At 45.0% G+C, this 19502-nt stretch overlaps 1 protein-coding gene across 12 annotated transcripts in view; it reads right to left on the reverse strand.

Moving 5' to 3' along the window:
- MAP4 (microtubule associated protein 4) overlaps positions 1 to 19502 on the reverse strand; it is a 206183-nt gene that overhangs the window by 11531 nt on the left and 175150 nt on the right. For 5 of the 12 annotated variants that reach the window (XM_042929181.1, XM_042929182.1, XM_042929179.1 and 2 more), the window contains 7 exons: positions 9982 to 10088; positions 8946 to 9161; positions 5113 to 5296; positions 4507 to 4566; positions 4098 to 4390; positions 2694 to 2807; positions 647 to 739 (listed from right to left, as the gene is read on the reverse strand). In XM_042929181.1, the coding sequence (XP_042785115.1) occupies positions 647 to 739; positions 2694 to 2807; positions 4098 to 4390; positions 4507 to 4566; positions 5113 to 5296; positions 8946 to 9161; positions 9982 to 10088 (1067 nt within the window). Of the gene's footprint in view, positions 1 to 646; positions 740 to 2693; positions 2808 to 4097; positions 4391 to 4506; positions 4567 to 5112; positions 5297 to 8945; positions 9162 to 9981; positions 10089 to 14866; positions 17619 to 19502 lie in introns of those variants that run through there. The other 7 variants (XM_042929184.1, XM_042929192.1, XM_042929183.1 and 4 more) reach the window with 4 other exon arrangements.

A 19502-nucleotide genomic window follows, 5' to 3' on the forward strand; every position in this document is an offset into this window, starting at 1 on the left:
TCCAGTCCAAGACAGTAAGGAGAAGGAACTGAACGAAGCCTAGAGAGACAGAGCAGGATGAGCTCCCTGACTGTGGGGTGGGGAGAGAAGCAGGGGAGAAGCCACGAAGGCAGAGGCTGCATGTGGCCTCTCCCTAACACACCTCTGGTGCACGCTGGGGTCCCGCCTGCCTGAGCACTGTCACGAGGACACGTGGAAGGTGAACAGGGTGTTCTCTAACGTTAGACCAGGGCCTGTTAGCTGGAGTCACTGTGCCCCCAACACACAGCGTAGGGCTGGCACAGAAGGGCAGCGTGATAAAAGGTGGTCTGGACGGAAGGAGGAAGGGGACAAAAAGAAAAGGAGGGGCTGAGGGAGTAAGAGGAAGAAGGACTCAGAACAGGGGAAAGTGGGTGAAAGAGAGCAGAAGGGAAAGAGAAGATGAGAAAAGATGCCAAATGGGCATCACCAGGGTGTTGGTCAGGGGTTCCCCAGAAACAGCTGGTCCTAACACACGGGAGCACTGAGCCTCCTCTCACTTTGCTGGCCTGTGTCTGGAAGAAAGCCCCGAACCAGGCTGCTGTGGTCCTGGGAGCGCAAGCGGCCCTCTCCCCGGTGCCCCACGGGGCTACGGCTCAGACACCAGCTGTCCAGAGCTCATACTTACATTACCACCTCCAGGGACATGCTTAATATTGTCCTTGGAACCACACTTGGACTGAATATGGCTGTAGCTCACTTTTTTGGAGACTATCTGGACCTGGAGTGTTAGAGAACAGAAAAAACAACACAAAGGGAGAGGGCTGGTTAGAACCGACACAGGGCAGGCAGTGAGTCCACACGTGATCACAATGACTGACACAGGGTGCCGTTACAATTCCGCCCCCGCCTGCAGGAGAGCAGCTGTGGAAAAGCACAGGGGAAGGAATCTGAAGTGGCAGGACAGGGAGCGAAGACATGAATGAACAACACGAGCACAGAAGCACATGTCGCAAAAGGGCTCCACGGTCCTCATCACTGCTCCTTGGGGCTGGGCCGTGGTGCACAAGGCCCAGCCAGCTGCAGGCCCCGGATGCGCACTCAGGCATGGCCCCGCTCCCGCCTGCTCTCCCTGAGAGCTGAGACACAGTGTCCTGGGACTGTTCTCTGCAAGGATCCTGCTTATCCGGACTGGTCTTCGCCAAAGCTCGGCACTTCCCTTAAATCTGAGGCTGGGAACTGCAGCAAACAGACCCACTCAGGGAGGCAATGGCTGCTCAGAGAAGTGCTGGGCAGCTGGCTCACAGGGCACAGATCTGATGCTACAGGAAGGAAGGGACAGCATAGCTCAGTTATAAATGCAGATGGGCCAGAGGCCGCTGGAGCCACCATGCAGAATCCGGACACCAGGGGGAGCGCGGGCCACAGCCTCAGCAGCTCCACACTCCACAAGTAGCAGCCCCTGCGTCTGGGGGCTCGAGAAAGCACAGGACCAGAGTGAGATTCTGGTCTAGACTTTTTTTTCAACTCGACAGTAAAACACCTCTTCCATCCTCCAGATGCCCAGTCCTGTGCCCTGTGAGTTACATGCGCAGAGAGAACCGGCTCCAAGCAAGGCTGCAATGATGCACAGGCACACTGTCGTGTTTATGAATGGCTCTCCCTGGAATGCGGCCACACAAAGGCCCAGGCTCTAAGGGCTGGAACAAAGAATTCTTTCTGAGCCTTCCCAAGGAGAAACAGTTGCCAGCTTTTCCTTCCTTCCTTTGCTTCAGAGCCCTTCACAAATGAAGCAGGCCCAAGCTGAAGAGTTTTCCACTGAACAGAGAAATCCACCCCGAGAGATTCCAGCCCAAATACCTCACTGATTCGTGCCTTCTTTGTAATGTCAGTGATGAATAACTGGTCAGCAAACCACTACCCAGTGAAACCCTGCTCTGAACCAGAGACCTCCAGGGCCTCTAGGAGTTACCCAGAAGCCTCACCGAGGGTACAAATTCCTTGCACTGAGACTGTCCATCCTGGTCCCTAAGGGCTGGAGGTTAAGGCTTCTCTGGCAGTCCCTGGATGGACAGATGACCTACCTGCCACAGCTAAAAGAAGGTTCTCACAGCAAGCAGGAGGGGCCTGCTTCCAGGGTGTGGAGGTAAGAGGAAAGAACCTAGAGTTTCTGTTTACCTGTGCCCTGCCGGTGGTATGCAATCCCTAGGCTGAGCAGGCTTCCAGTGGGAACGAGCACCTAAACTTTCAGTGAGGAGGTGACATGGGGAACCAGGGCAAATAAAGCTATCTCCATACCCAGCAGGTTACGAAAGGGGCCTTCTAGTTCAATTACAAGCACCAGGGCTCCAGGGTTCCAGGCGCAGCAGAGTAACCAATCCCATGTTTTACTGAGGAAGAACATGGGTGCTGTGTGTGTGTTTGCACACAAAATGGGTGGGTTTCACATCAAGGTCAGTGTGAAGGAAGTGGCTGAAAATTTTTGGATCCATTTTGTCCAGCTGAATAAATATTCCCCAAAGGGTAATGGGCTCCCAAATCTGTTAACTGTCAGGGTTAATACAAAACTTTTTTCTGATGGCTGAGTCATCAAACAGAGAGGAGGGAATGCGGGGGCGAAGTAGAAACTGGTTAAGGATAGGAAAAAAGTGCGATAGAAGGGAAAGTGACTCAGGCTGGAAGAAACAGTTTATCATCTTTCACCTTCAAGAGGTAAAAGTCTAAATAAAACTCACTTTCCCAGCAGGTGGTTTCTGCGCACTCGCAATTGGACCGGCTGTTTTAGTGACTGCATTAGGTTCAGGCTTTCGAGCTGTAGCAGCTGCCTCTGTTTTTTTCTCTATTTTGGCCTGGATGGAGATAAAGGGAGGGCAAATTTCAAACCAAGAGGGTAAGAGCCCAAATGCCAAGAAGGGAAGAAAGCTGTAGGGGACTCGAATCCAGGCCAGGCCACCACGCAGAAGCAGGTCACCCTTGCTCCTAGGAACAAACCGTTTCCCGGGACAAACCAGCCAGAAGGAGGAGCTGCAGACTATAGTCTGGAGACACGAGGACAAGATCGAGACACCATTCGCGGAGAGAAGGAGGGAAGGAGGGCTAAGTTAGGGATTCTCTTCCGAGAGTGTGTTTTCCAGTCACAATGCTCCCCCACTCAAATGTCCTCGCCCCAAGCAAGCTGCTGTAGTCACAGGAGCCACTATTGATGACGGGAAGTGTCACACCACTCACCAGGCCAAGTCACTCAACTCCTCACCAAGACCTCCTGCAATTTTTGCCCAACGAAAGCGTAAGAAGAGCACAGGAAGGGGGGGGGATGGTCACACCATCTGGGTACACCAGAGCCACAGCCTCTTAGCAAAAGCAACTCTTAGGCCCTTATTCCAGACTAATCCCAGTTTGCCATCAGTGTCTTCCAACAGTACCAGGATTCTGGGCCCTGTTCAATGTTTTAAAGGCTCTGGGGTTGAAGCAATTTAAGGATCCTACCCTGAATGGGAGGTGTGGTGTCTTAAGTGCTAGAGAATCACATAGGAAATGAGGTTACTGCTCCATGGACCCAAACTGGGACTTTCGCCACCACCGTTTGCTACACCAGGTCCCATCCCTGCTAACAGCTGACAATTCTGCGGTGGATGTAAACAGAAAATCCTTAAGAGTGAAGCACCTGGCCCTCAACAGCACTCCCCACCACAGCCCTTCTGACAGCCCTTCTTCCCTGCAGCGGGCAGTCACCCCGGCCACAAGGGGGCACCCTATCTTCTTTCAGGCAGACATGCCTCTCCCAAGCCCAGGTTCCCCCTCCTGCGGGTCAGGTCCTGATGCTCACAGCACAGGGGTGGGGAGCACAGCCAGCAGGTCTCACAGGCCAGGGCTTCCCTGTTTGTTTTGTTAAGTACAAGAACCCTTTTGCCTCCAAACCAAAATGTACGCCTAAAGCCCAAAATACACACCAGAAGCCCCCCTGATAGAGATGGGAGGAGACAGTCTGCTGCCGGATGGACGTGGAGCCCAGGCTGCAAGTCTGTGACATTGAATCCGACGTCATGACAACCCTTCTGCTTCGGTGGGCCCAGGGGTGTGGCGTGGCAGGGAGGGAAGCAAGGGCTAGCATGCCAAGGACCACGAGCTCCTGGACTCACCCGGCCTCCTCCAGGCTGATGCTTGATGTTTTCCGTGGAGCCAACCTTGGAGCGGACGTTCTTCAGATCAGGGGTGGAAGCGTTGGTAGACAAGCGGCTCGGCATCAGTGCAGAGGAGCCGGGCTTGGCTGACGTGGGCTTCTTGTCCGAGGAAGGAGTCCCAGAGGGCCGAGGAGGGGTGGGTGTGGGCTTGGCTCGGCCGGGGGCCACCCCTGCTGCGGGGGCTGCCCCGGGGACAGTGGTGTTCTTCTTCACTGAAGTGGTGGAGGTGCTCTTGGGGCGACTCAGGTCAGCTGCAAAGAAGTAAGAGATGACAGGGGATCAGCGGGAGAGAGCAGAAGGGAGCCTGGAAGCTGCAAAGAGGTAGGGGTTTAGATTAGGGTCCCAGGAGGTGGGGGACGGGTGTCACCTGGTGCAGACTTCGTGGCTGTCTTCTTCATGTCTGCAGGCTTTCCCTCAGTCTTGATGGCTGCACAAACATACACTTTTTACTATTTAATGTTTAACAAAGTGACCTAGTGAATGGCTCATCCAATACTGAGATTCATTCATTCATTCATTCAACAATTACCAAATGTCCCCTTTGGGCCATGGGCTGTGCTCGTCTCTGGAATAGATTAAGAGTAAATTAGACAGCCAGGTAAAGACTGGGCCCTTATGGAGCACAAAAGGCCACGCACTGTATCCTTACTCTTTTCTACAATCTTAACAGTGCCTTCCACATGGCCTTGGAAGTGGGTTACCAGTACAGGCCTGCGGAACCGAACAACTGACTTCCTATCATGTAAGCCCATGACCACAGTGTGCTGAGTAATGTGAAGTTACTAAGAAGGGAATAGTAATCCTACCTGGGAATTCATGAGAATCCCTTTCACTCAAGAGTTTTCTGAACAGACATACTTGCTAACTGCACGTGAAGATCAGCGTTCCCCGTTAAGGTCTGGTGCACAGAGACACACAGATCTCTCCTGTCTCCCCGCTGGTTCCCATGGGAAGGAAGGGTGACAGTACTCACTGGTGGGCCTCTTGGGCACAGGTGTGGGGGGGCTCCTGCTGCTTGGCCCAGCTGAGGCAGGAGTGGCAGCTGCTGTGGCTTTTGGAACAGTCTGGGTGCTCTTGGCGCCAGGCCTGAGCGCTGGGGCAGAGGCCGGCTTGGATGGGGAGGCCCGCTTCTCAGGAATCTTCGCCTCTGCAACAGGCTGGTAACAGGGAAGTGGGAATAAGAGCAGCAGGTCAGCAAGAGCCCCAGGAAGTCATGTTAAAGGACAGCAGAAAACAGGGGTACTATGGATTTGGTACTTCTTGGTAGGAAAATTTATACTGCTGACATCTAAGTCCTTCAGACAAAGTGAGAAGCTGGCCACGTAGGGTGCTGGGCCAGCTGGAGTCAGGAGATGGGGGAGTCTAACTATCTCAATCCAACCTGAACCGGTGAGAATGAACAAACCAGTCAAGTATACCACATCACAAACGAAGTTTGCCGCAGGATCGAATGTATTTAATACATTAAATACATCAGTATTTAACGACCTGATGAAAGACAAATATACATAAACACCACAAAAAAATTAAAAATTATGTTTAAGCAAATTCAGTCATTCTTTTGGCTAAGATACACCCAGTGAGTGCTGAGCAGAATAGGGCTGCAGATGGAAAGAACACTGGCCTAACCAGTTAGATCCGAAGCCTGAGCTCCAACCCCAGTCAGGCCCCCAACTCACAGTGTGTTTCTCGGAAAATCACAGAACCTCTATGGGCTTTATTTCCTCATCTGGATAAAGGAGGTCAGGACCAGAGGATCTGTGGGGACCAGAGCACAGAGACGACGAGAAGGGGGCAGGTGGAGGGTGCAGGCCTGACGACCAGAGAGAATGAGAAGCACCGATGTCAGCTGTGACATCAAAAGGGAAAATCTGACAGCAAAAGGGAAAATTCTCTCAAGTGTAGGTGCTTGGCATCTGGGCCCCGGTCGCTCCTCTTCCGTGAAGGCGGGGTATGGCCTTACTAGTAAGGAAGGGAAGGGATCAATTTAGCCTGGTTTCTACAGGAATAGGAGAAGGACACACTCTTTTGAGTGTGTGTCTTCCTCAAGAGAGGAAGCCAAAACACAGACACAGTGGATCCAGCTCTTTTGCTCCAAGAGAAATGGCCACACAGGGCAGTGTGTTGGCAGAGACCAGCAGGACACTGCTTAAATGGAAAATCAGCTTAGGAGGAGCTCAGAAATTAAGGGCTGGCATCCAGTTAAAGTCTAACTGAAAATGCAGGGTAATGGACACTTCTACAAATGAAGTCCCTGAAGTATGGTACGAAGAACCCTCAGACTGGAATAAGAGGAACTGTTCAGCGACCAGCTCTGTTCGGAATACATCGTAGGATTTTGTGCAGAGGGGCTCCCTCCTGTCTGCTCAAAAGTCTGAGTACTAAACCAGATACTCTGAGGTCTCCTTCAAATTCTCAATATTCTGACTGTGATTCAGAATAATCTAGTAGGGTCTTCTTTTGCTAGTGGAAGTAATGGTGATAAAATAAGTTGGAAAAAAAAGTTATTAAGGATAGAAGGCTCTTAAAAATGTGACACTCTTTAGCTGCCAGTCTCTTGGTTTCAGCAAGCTACAGAACCAGCCTGCTTTGGTAACTGCCCTTACTCTGCTGTTTCTCAATTCATATTTTCTTCTCTACCAGAATCCTAGATCTGCTTATTTTTTCTGAGTAAGTTTTTCCTCCTTTGTCTGCTTCTACAATCTTTCTACCAAAATAAAGATAAAAATAAATTTCTTAAGGCTTCATTTCTATCAATCTCTCCAAATGTTTTTATCTGTTTCTTGTCTAAAAAACAAGTTTGTAATTGTAATGCAGATCACCTTTTCAGATCAGCTGTGTCTCAAAAAGCTGCATGGCCATGAGCGGCACCTGGGTGGCTCAGTTAGTTCAGCAACCAACCCTTGGTTTCAACTCAGGTCATGATTTCACAGTTGGTGAGATCGAGCCCCACGTCAGGCTCTGTGCTGACAGTGTGGAGCCAGCTTGAGATACTCTCTCTCTCTCTCTCTCTCTCTGCCCCTCCACTGCTTGCACCCTCTCTCTCTCTCTTTCTCTCTCTCTCAAAATAAGCAAACTTTAAAAATAAATCAATAAATAAAAAATAAAAATAAAAGCTGCATGGACAAGAAAGAACAGTGCTGACGGAGGCCCAAGTATCAGTGTTGGAGTCAGACCCAAGTTCAAATACTAGCTCTGTGACTTACTGGCACTGGACCTTAGGAAGGTTATTTCATTGAGCCATGAAATGAGAATATGAATATCCACATCATGGGTTGCTGAGAGAGAGGAGTGAAGGAATTAACAGACATAAAGAAACCAGTACACTGCACTTCGTTTTTATTATTACTGCAGAGTAAAAGTTCACTATACACTGCGCCCCTGCCACTGTCCTGTCAGCCCCAGGATTTGTTGTACCATAGCTCTAGTCACTTTCCCTCTACTCGCTCTCTCTCTTTTTAATGTTTATTTTATTTTTTATTTATTTTTTCAACTTTAAAAATTTATTTTGCGAGAGAGTGCAAGCATGGGAGGGGCAGAGAGAGGGAGAGAGAATCCCAAGCAGGCTCCCCCACTGTCAGTGCAGAGCCCGATGCCAGGCTCAAACCCATAAACCGTGAGCTCATGATCTGAGCCAAAATCAAGAACCGGACGCTTAACCGACTAAGCCACCCAGGCGCCCCTAATGTTTATTTTTGAGAGAGCACAGTGGGGGAGGGGCAGAGAGAGGGGGACCAGAGTATCTGAAGCAGGCTCTGCACTGACAGCAGTGAGCCTGATGTGGGGCTTGAACTCACTCATGAACCGGGAGATCATGACCTGAGCCGAAGTCAGACATTTAACCAACTGAGCCACCCAGGTGCCTTTCCCTCTGCCCTTTTATGCAAATAAATTGTCTTCTAACAGTTAAGAAAAGCAGTCAACTGGGTAAATCAGGGTCAGAAAGCTTCATGAGATTTTATCATTCTTAATCTATGACAGGATTTCTCATAGAAATTCTTGGCCATAGCAATTTCTTGGCCAAGGTTCCAGCCTATTCTACAATTCCTAGGTTCCACCAATTTTCTTTACAAGATCAGATTGATACACTACCATTTTAACATGGGAAACTATTTCCCACCATGAATTTAAAGAATAACACCAAGCTGACCTAAAGGCCCTTCTCAAATAAAACAAAATGTTAAGGAAGAAAGCCACAGACGACATCTGCCCTTCTAGGACAATCCTGTGAAGCCACTGCTGCCCACATTGACTGATTTCTAGGCAATAATGTGGGTGACCTGAAAAACTGGAAAACTGCAGAGGGAGAGAGGGGGCCCAATGTCAAAAGCAAAGGAAGTTGTCACATGATGTTGGAACCTACAGAGATCAGTCAGAAGAGCTTTATCCAAAAAAGTAATGGGTAAAAATCACTTCTGTAGGAGGATTAAAGAGAAAGACAAGAAACCAAATTTTGGGAATTTGATGGGAGAATTCTACCAAAAAGGGGTTAATCTAACGGGGTGTGGAGTGGGGCAAACTGGCTAACAAGTGTTCAAACCGTGAAGAGCAGGAGGGGCTGAGAGAAAGGAAGAGAAACCCAAGCAGATGCAGTATTGCCTCCAGGCAGGGGCAGGGAAAGGTACAAGGTCTGAAAGGCCTTCAGATGTTATGGCTGCATCCTGGGCCCCAAATGATTTTCAAGTCGCCTTTCCCCACTTCCCCCAATTCCAGCAGCTTGATTCCGCTGTCTGGGAGCAATGAGAGCCGATCGGACACTCGGAGGGGAGAACTTTTCCCTGGCAGAGTGCTTAGGTGGCCACTTACCTTAGGTTTTGCGTCTTTTGAAGGTAAGGTGGAAGGCCTGGCAGTGGTGGCGGCAGGGCGTTTGGGCGGGGCAGCCGGCACTAAGCCCGCAGCGAGGCTCATGGGTTTTTTATTCGACCCACCAAAGGTGGCGGGAGCCGGCTGCTTGGGGAGAGGAGTGGGCTGAGTTTTGGCTTTCGATGTTGAAGTCTTTGCAGGTTGAGTGGTGGCCAAAGGCTTTAAGTTGATTTGTTGGTGGTGGTTTTGTTTTGTTTTTTTTAAAGGTCAACATCAAACACACAAACAAAAATAAAAACAAATTAAAAAAAAAGTATAAATTGCACAATTCAAAGTAAAATTATAAGCAATGAGGATCTATGCAACTGAAAAGCAGCATTCCGTTCTTCTGAGCTTGGTAAATAGTGGAAAGAAACCATGAGAGAAAGAAAACTGGGAATTCATTCTTACGGTCTCACAAATTCTAGCAGTTTGGCACCTGAAGACTTAAATTCAGTGACAGCTTTAAACAAGTAAGTAGCTTTTGGTGGCTGCTATAATAGTTTTAGGAAGAAAAGCCACCAGCAGGTGATTCAGCTGTTACTATTTGTACCTTGATGAGGCTACATCAGCATCGTTTTAGGACCACACTGAAGTGTGGCATTTCTACTCTGCAGTAAGTACCAGTAAGTGTCTGAAGCCTTGATCCACCTTAAAAATCTGTTTTCCCTTTTCATGAATGCAGATTGCAGAATTTATTTCCAAATAGTTTTGCAAATCCCTTTATTGTTGTTGTTAAGGGAAGCAGAAACACCCTCTACAGAATATTTCTACACATATTCAAGATAATGGGGTCAAGGGAAGAGATTTTAAGGGTTGAGTTAGGCTACTATGGTAAAATAGGAATATAAAATATTTTCTAAGAAGGTCCAAAACTGGGGAAGGACCTACTAATAGCTCAGAAAAAAGAAATTCCATTCACAATCCAAGCAACAGTAGCAGAAGGTATGGTTTTAAAAAATGATATTGGTAGAAGAGAACCCAGCATTCCGGCACCTACCTTTGTTTTCTTCTCTGGGCTTGGTGGGAGCTCCTTGTTTGGAGGGGCGGTGATGTCATTTCCGGTCACACTCCCAGCAGGCCGTCCTTCTTCAGGCTTACTTACTCCTAAGAGGGGGAACAGTTATGCTAAGCAAATGTTTTTCATACCCATTTTGAAAATGCAAGTCTTAGTGGAGACAGACACTGACTAGCACTTCAATCTGAACAAAATCCACAGGGCTGTGCTCTGAAATGTGGATAAGACTCCCGAGTTTCTCTCATTGTGTCAGGACCGTTTCAGATTCCACAGATTCAGGCAGCCTGTCCCTGTGGAGAGGCAACCTAAGTGGGATTTGCACAGATGACCAATGGAAGGAAATGGCCCTTGAAGTTTGGTTTCCCTTCCCTGGAGACCAGCAAAGGGGCTCTGTCACCCAACCACTAACTCCCGGAGCACACAGGGGACAAAACCCTCTTCTACTAGAGTTTATCTCTTGGAATAAAGGTTGCTGAAAGATGGGATAAGAGCCAGAAGATCACCCAATGTCCTCCCCTTATTTCCTTTCCCTGTAAAGCACCACTTTATGGAGGATGTGAGATTAACTTGATCTGGTTCTAGCAGTGACCCAGATTTCCAATAAGGCCGAGGAGACCCATGAAATCAGACCCAAGGCCAGAAATAGTCTACCACCTAAGGCTATATGCCCAGCAGCACCACTGTGGGGACGTAATTCCAGATTTCAATAGGGCTACACCTGAAAGCATTAAAATACCATGAAATTTATAACCCGGGTGTGGGAAAGACCTTTCTAACTGGCACAAAATCCAGAAGCCAAAGAAGATCAGCCTAAGGAAGAAGTTTCAAAAACTTCAATGACCACAAAAAAGAAAGAAAGAAAAGAAGAAAAGCCAAAAGGCAAATGATAAACAGGAAAAAAATTTTGAACCTCACATCAGACAATGAGCTTATTATATATAAAATACTCCTAAAAATCGCTAACTTCTACAAAAGCCAATAACCCACTGGAAAAATGGCCCAAAGGATATGAACACAGTTTACAGAAAAAGAAATACAAACTGAAATACAAATTGAAAATAAAAGATGCCCAATTTTTCAGAGAAATGAAAATTAAAACCACACTGAGATGCCATTTTTAACCTAACATATTGTCAAAAGTCCTAAAATGTGAAAACAGGCAATGGGGATAATATGATACTTGGGGCTGGTGAACGTGTGGAATGGTACTGTTCCTATGCAGGGCAACCTACCAGTGTCTCTGAAAACTGTAGTGTAAATTCTAATCCAGAAATTCAATTTCCAGAAATTTATCTTAGAGATATATTCACACAGCAGCAAAACGGCAAATGTATAAGGCCTTTCATCAGAGCATTGTTCCTAACAGCACAAAATGGAAACAGCCAAAGTCTGTTAATAGAAAAGTGGTCAAAGCATCACGGCAAAACATCAGATAATCTCAGCATCTGAAAACATAAAGCATGACCGATACGGAATCATCTCTATTAAGTGAAGAAAAAAGGAAGGTGCAGAATAGGAAGGCAACATGAAACCATCTGTCTAGAGAAAGGATGGGGGCAAAATAGATTTCTAATGCAAATACACTTGTGCACGCATTCTAAAAACGCCTTAATTTGGGGAAGGGGGAATGGGGCACAGAATTAAGAGGGCAGGAGGCTTTATTTTAAACATTTTAAAACATCATTTTGAAGTAATTATATTGATTAAAAGTTGCAAAGAAATGTACAGGGAGGGCCTGTGTATACTTCCTCCAGCTTCGCCCAGCGCTGACACCCTGCATTAGCACAGTACTCTATCAAAACCAGGAAACTGATATTGGTACAACCCACAGAGCTTGCTCAGACGTTTCCAGTTCTACATGCAGCACTCATTTGTGTGAGAGTGTGTGCGTGTGCACGTGCGCACATATGCGGTGCCATGCAATTTTTGCACGTGGAGCTTTATGTAACCACTACTAGCAATCAGGACAGATCAATGTTCCATTAACACAGGCTCCCTCCTGTTACCCTTTTATAGCCACCCCACCTCCCTTCCTTTCCTAATCCCTAAATCTCTGGCAACCACTAATCTGCTCTCCATCCCTATAATATTATTTCAAGACTATTACGTAAATGGATCATACAGTATGTTACCTTTTCTGTCTGGCTTCTTTCACCCAGCATAATGCTTTTGAGATGTTACAACAACTGGTGTTGTTGTATGCATCAGTAGTTAGTTCCTTTTGACTGCTGACGATATGCCAGATATTCCATGGTACAGCTCTAACCCCAGTTTAACCATTCACCTGCTACAGTTACAAACATTTATGTACAGGACTTTTATTAAAATAGTGTCACTGTTAGTGTATGGACATGCAGTTAACTCCATCCTGTGACTTTGCTGAAATTACTTATTAGTTCCAGGAAGGTTTTTTTTTTTCTTGGTAGATTCCTCGGAATTTTCTATATAGACAATCATGTCATCTGCAAAGAGAGCCAGATTTCTTTCTTCCTTTCTAATCTATATGCCCTTTTATTTCCTTTTACTTTATTGTGCTAAACAGAACTTCCAGTATTGGGTTAAGTAGGAGTGATGAGATCAGGCATCCTTGCCCTGCTCCTAGTCTTAACAGGGAAAGCACTCAGTATTTCACTACTAAGTATGATGTTACAGTAGGTTTTCTGTAGGTGAGGAAGTTGACCAAGTTGAGAAAGTTCTCCCTCTTATCTTTGATGAGTGTTTTTTCATAAATGGGTGATGAGTTTTGTTGAATGCATTTCTGAACTTATATGAATTTTCTTCTTCAGACTGTTGATATGGATAACCTTGATTGGTTTTTGATTACAGGACTAGCCACGTAGATCTGGAATAAATTCCACTGGGCTGTTGTGTATAGGTAATTTTATATATTGCTGGACATGTTAATATTTTGCATCTACATTCATGAGAGATATTGGTCTGCAGTTTGTTGTATACTGTCTTTGTTTATCAGATAAATACAGACCTCATAAAATGAATCAGAAATATCGCCTCCTCTTGTATTTTCTGGAAGAGTGTGTGTAAAATTGGTGTTAATTATTCTTTAAATGTAGGATGAACCCCTACAGTGAATCCCTCAGCAACTTTTTAATTAAGACTCCAATTTTATTAATGGTTATTCAGGTTATCTATTTTATCTTGGTTGAGTTTTGGTAATTTGTGGTTTTCAAGGAATTTCCTCTGAGCTGTTGAATTAGGAGTGTAAATAAAGGTGCTTCCAGTGCTCACTTGTTATCCTTTTAATTGCCACAGTGATGTCCCCTATTCCTGAGGTTAGTGGTTTGTGTCTTCTTTTTATCTTTGTCAATTTTGTTGAAGATTTATCAATTGTATTGGTATTTTTTAAGAACCAGCTTTTGGCTTAATAAATTTCCTTTGTTGTTTTCTTGTTTACAATTTCACTGATTTCTGCTTGCTTCAGACTTATTTGTTCTTCCTTTTCTAGTTTCTTGATGTAGTAACTTAGGTTATTGATTTGAGATCTTTTTTCTAAGGTAAGCACATAGGGCTATAAATATCCCTCCCAGCACTGCTACAGCTGCATTCTACAGATTTTGAGATGTTCTATGTTCATTTTTATTCAGTTCATTTTATTTTTAATTTAAATTTTTATTTATTTAACATTTATTTATTTGGGGCAGGGAGAGAGAGGCCAGGAGGTGGTGGGGGGGGGGGACAGGGAGGTCGGAGGGTGAGGAAGAATCTCAAGCAGGCTCTGCACTATCAGTGTGGAACCGACGTGGGGCTAGAACTCACAAACCATGAGATTATGACCTGAGATGAAATCAAGAGTCAGATGTCTAACCAGCTGAGCCACCCAGGTGCCCTTTAAGTTTTTATTTTAGTTCTAGTTTGTTAACATACCGAGTAGTATTAGTTGCAGGTGTACAATTAAACATTTCCATACAACACCCTGTGCTCATCACAAAGTTCATTCTATTTGTTTTTTAAAAACTTTTTCCTAAATGTTTATTTTTTGAGAGAGTGCGAGAAGGGGAGGGGAAGAGTGGGTGGGGGACAGAGGATTTGAAGCGGGTTCTGTGCTGATGGCAGCGAGCCCAATGTGGGGCTCAAACCATGAGATCGTGACCTGAGCCGAAGTGGGACGTTAACTGACTGAGCCACCCAGGAGCCCTAAGATTTTTAAGTAATCTCCACACCCAACATGGGGCTGAAACTTACAACCTTGAGATCAAGAGTTGCATGCTCCACCGACCAAGCCAGCCAGACCCCCTCATTTTATTTTTAATTTTTCCTGTGATAACTTCCTCTTCAACCATGGACTATTAAGATGTGTACTCTAATTTCCAAATGACTGAAGATTTTCCTGTGGCCTATTATTGGTTTCTAATTTGATTCCATTATAGCCAGACAAAATATTCTGTATGATTTTAACCTTTTAATAAAGTACTGAAGTTCATTTTATGGCCTAGGATCCATCTTGGCAAATGTTCCATAGGTGCTTGAAAAGAATATAGCCACTTAAAAAAATTAATGTTAACATGATATATCTTTTTCCATCTTTAACTTTCAATCTACCTTCCTTAGGACTGACATACATTTCTTTCTTTCTTTTCTTAATTTTAGAAAGAGTGCACACGCTAGTGGGGAGAGGGGCAGAGGGAGATAGGGAGGGAGAGAGAGGGAGAGAGAGGGAGAGAGAGGGAGAGAGAGGGAGAGAGAGGGAGGGAGGGAGGGAGAGAGAGGGAGAGAGAGAGAGAATGAGAGAGAGAGAGAGAGAGAGAGAGAGAGAGAGAGAGAGAATATATCTTATACAGGCTCCAGGCCCAGCTCGATCCCACGACCCTGGGATCATAACCTGAGCCAAAATCAAGAGTCAGACGCTTGACTGACTGAGCCACCCAGGCATCCCTGATATGCATTTCTTGTACACTGTGTGTACTTGGGTCATTTTTAAAAAATCTACTCTTCTAATCTCTGTCTTCAATTGTAGTATTTAGACTATTTGCATTTAAAGTAATTACTGATCAGTTAGGGTTTATATTGTCATTTTGGTATTTGGGTGTTTCCCCCCCTTCTAGACTTTAATTTTAATTACGTGGAAACAACATAATTTAGTACCAAATGTTTAAGCGTCCATTATAATTGCTAAACAGTGTAATCGGCATTATTCAAATCTGATCAGCTATACAAAACTCATCAATCTTTTCTTTAGAAAAAAGGTGGTAGAAATCCCAAAGAACTAGTTAAAGGTCACCTTTACTCATCTAGCACCATAATTCCAGTCTTAGTCCATCTCAAGCGGCTGGAAAAGAGGAAGGGAAGAAGTGAGGATGTTGGAAAAGGAGAGTTCTTAACTTGTGGCCCCATCTGTGCTCAGAGGCAGCGCAGGTTCGAGCAGAGAGGAAAATCTCTGAGGCCGGAATTTAAAACGAAAGCTTTTGGCTCAGATGGTAAGGAGGCCCTCCAGAACAGCAGAATCAGTAAATCCAGAAGGCAGTGCTGGAGTCCGCCTCATAAAGCAGGGGGCTTCTTGTATCCAAGTCCTTTTTAATTCCTTCAAGTTTTTAAACCAGGTTTGCTATGTCATGGTTCTGGACCAGATACATTCCAACTAGGGGGCCACACGTAATTCCAAGCAGGAACTGGAGCATGGTGTCAATGAGGAGGGCACAGAGGGCGGCTCTGTTTTTTATTATTTGTTCCCTCTGTTTCTTTTGCCTTCCTGTGGGCTACTTGAACATTTTTTAAAATTCCACTTTTATTTTTTAATGTTTTTGAGTGTACCATTTTACTTACTTCTATTTAGGATCTTTTATCCTCCCTGCTTTTTAAATGTAATTTCTTAGGTATTTCCTTCTCAGACATCGAGCACCACATCAGATGGTACAATTTTTGCTTCGATCATCAAATAAGATTTTTAAACTTCGTGAGGACAGTCTATTTATATTTACTCCTATTTTTACTCATTCCATTGTTCTAATTGCTTTTTCATTTCTGAAATTCCAAGCCTCCTTCTGTTATGATATCTTATCTTTTTGGAAAGCTTCCTTTAGCCACTCTCTAAAGGGATGTCAGCAAGCAAAAAATCCTCTTAGTTTTCCTCTTAGAATGTCATTACTTTCCCTTTTTTCCTGAAGGATGGTTTTGCCAGATATACAATTTGCGGTTGACTATTCTTTTCTTTTAACACTTGAAAAACGTTGTGCTACTTCCTTCTGCCCTCATGGTTTCCGGTAAGAATCACAACACCATTTGAACTGCTATTCCCCAATACAGATATGTTAGTTCTCTACAGTTGTTTTCAAGATCTTTTTTCTTTGTCTTCAGTTGGCAGAATTTAATTATAATATGTCTTGGTGTAGATGTCTTTGGGTTTTTTCTCTTGGAGGTTCATTCAGTTTCTCCAATCTTTAGGTTTATATCTTTTGACAAATTTGAGGTGCTTTCAGTCATTATTTCTTCAAATAATTGTTCAGCCTCACATTTTTTTCTCCTCTCCTGGGATTCCAGTGATACAAATGTTAGATCTTTTGTTATTGTTACAGAAGGCTCTGAGGAGCTGTAATTTTTTCTATTTTCTCTCTTTTGTTCAGATGGACTAAATTCTATTGATCTGTGTTCAAGTTCACGGATTCTATTCTCTGACATTTCCAGTGTACTATTGAGCCCATCAGACATGTTTTTTTACATGATTATTGTATTTTTCCTATCTATAATTTCCATCTCCTACTTTTTGATAACTTCTATTTCTTTGCTGAGATTTTCTAGTTTTTCCATTGTTTCAAGACAATCCATTATTGCTTGTTGAAGCAATTTTATAATGGCTGCTTCACAATCTTAATTTTGTATGATATCAGGTAATCATTGTTTAAATTTAGTGTGCATGTTCTGGCTGTAGTTTCAGTAACAATTTAGTCTCCAGAGCCCTTGTAATGCAACTGTGGACTGCTGTGTTCTTCTGGCTTCATGAGAATGTCACTCAGTCCCGGCTGGTAGTTCCAGCAAGGGATGAAGCCACCTCCCTGGGCCAGATGGTTTCACTAGGTGAGGGTTGAGTGATGCCAGACCCACAGAATGCAGAGAGTTTCTCCTGGCCTGTTCTCTGGCTGCCTGGTGCTGGCATACTTCTTGTTCAATCTCTGCAGGTGCCACCGGGAGCAGGAGGCACCCACCTGGCCTTTTGCTGCTGGAGGGAAGGGTGTATAGGAGGAAACCTCCCAAGGTCTCCTGTTCCTGAAGAGAAGGCTAGAAGACATCAGGCCTATAGGTGTCACTGGTGCTGTCACCTGTGGGGGACTAGGGATAGATTCTCCTGCCAGTGTGGATGGATTGTATTTTGCTGTCAGGTGTGGAACAGGTGACAGGTGGGCCCTCATGAGCACTGCTCAGCAGGACTGAGCCCACTACTGCTGCTGGATATGAGTAGAGGAATATGGCTTCCCTTTCCTAGTCTTTTGGCAAGAGAAAGTAGGCTTTTTATTCTTTCTTTTTTCCCTTCTCTTCTCCTTTCTTTTCTCTTTCTTTTATTTCTTCTTCTTCTTTTTTTTTTTTTTTTTTTGGTGGGGGAGGCTTGGGGACGGGGAGGCATCTATGCTTGTTGGCACTTCTGGGTTGCAGGCACTCTCCAGGGCCCAGACCTGGGTACAAGGGAGATTAGAAAGAAAACCCAGGGGTCTCAATGCACACTGTCCTTCCTTAAGCCCTGAGTTCCCTACCCAGTCCGTCCTCTCCTCTCCACCTTTCAGATTCCTTTTATAATTGTCTGCTGAATTCTTTTCAGAGTATTTAGCTGTACTTAGAGGAAAGAAGCAAGAAAAAGTGAATCAAGTGGTCTTGTCTTGGTAGGAGATTTTCTAATTTATAGCAGTTTGTACTTTTTGATGTTTGAAACTCTATGTATTATGAGTCAAAACTGAATTTGCTTAGTTTTAAAAATATGAAGAAAGAAAAGAAAAACACACAAGGTTGGTGAATGTCTTTTTTTCTATAGCAAGCTGAAAGAACATCTTACCAAATGTGTGATATGTTGCCATTAGCCCCAGATCACTATGCACATTTTTCAGCAGGCCCAGGATTGTTCAGTAAACATCTACACAAAGTCCCACTGCCTATGACATAAGCATGCAACACCTCAACCTACATCGCTGCCACCCAGTGAAAAACACCTGACGTACACAGAAGCAGAAACTGCTACCTCCCTCCCAGACGGTGCTTCTCACCATGACCCTCCACCTTTGGCTCAGGGGTCTATGCCAGCCAATTGCTAGAGACTACTACCCAAATGTCCCTACAGTTTTGAAAAATAATGCTCAAAACAGAACTTGTAACTGCTCCACAAAACTACTTCCTTCTGTTGGATCTTTCCAGTATTTGCGTTACTACCTGCTGGGAAACCCAGGCTCAGTATAACAGCACTAGGTTCGACTCCTTTCTCTTTCTCTCTCTCTCTCTCTCTCTCTCTCTCTCTCACACACACACACCTTCCACATTCAGTTTTCAAGTTGATTTCACCTGTTCTATTTCCCCATTCATGTCATCAGTATTTCACTTACAACTACTACATGAGACAAGCTATTATTGTCACAAGGATTTCTGCTTTCAATCCTCTGTTTTCCAGTTCATCCTGTCTACTGAGTCATCCCAAAGCTGACTTTGGGCCACTTCATTGTTATAGGCAGCCAGCAGTTTTTTAAAACATCTTAAGGGGCATTTGAAGTTTGGGTTCCAAATAATTTTCTAGAGGTGTTCTCCCATTATTTCCGGCCACATATGTATGGATGGCTTTGACATGTTTGCTCAACCCACATTCTTCTCCCGAGAAGTCTCCAGGTGAATGAGGTGATCAGATATAAGGGATGTAAGGTAGCATAAAGTGGGGCACAGAGCCCAAACCATGGCAACCCAGTGTCTGTGTGGACCAGAGTCACCAAGGAAAGAAAATGTATGAGATGGCAGAGAAAGCAGTTTCCAGCAGGGAAGGGAATGGAACACAATGTTTATCTAGGGTGAAGCAAATGTCCTGAGAGGCACATAATGGCTGCAGCCCGACTACGCTTCCTGCAATTGGATTCCCTGAGACTCCCTGTCAATAAACACCTTTTTATAAATTTGAGTTCCTCTGAGTGTGTTTCCGTTCTTTGAAATTAAATAATCCTTACAAGAGTACCCTATGAATACTGGTCATTGTTCTTTTACCTAACAATGAGCTATCTAGGCTCCCTTACGTGAGTCCCTTTGCCTGGAAGGCTTTCCCTTGCAAAGTTAGGCACCAGGGCTTCCGAACCACCTCCTCCAGGTAGTTTCCATGATTCACAACTCTCTCACTGCTCCATTCCCCCACCCCAATTTGATCATAACTTGCTTGAGAATGTGGGCAATATCCAGCGCCTAGACAGTGACTGACATATCGTAAGCATGAATCTTTATCTGTTTTTATCTACACAGCGCTTAGCAGAGTCGACACTTAAACATTTTATTAGGTGCACACATTAGTGAGGTTTGCAGGTTACTTGAAATTTTTT

This window comes from Panthera leo, chromosome A2, assembly GCF_018350215.1.
Source record: "Panthera leo isolate Ple1 chromosome A2, P.leo_Ple1_pat1.1, whole genome shotgun sequence".
Taxonomy (NCBI): Eukaryota; Metazoa; Chordata; class Mammalia; order Carnivora; family Felidae; genus Panthera; species Panthera leo.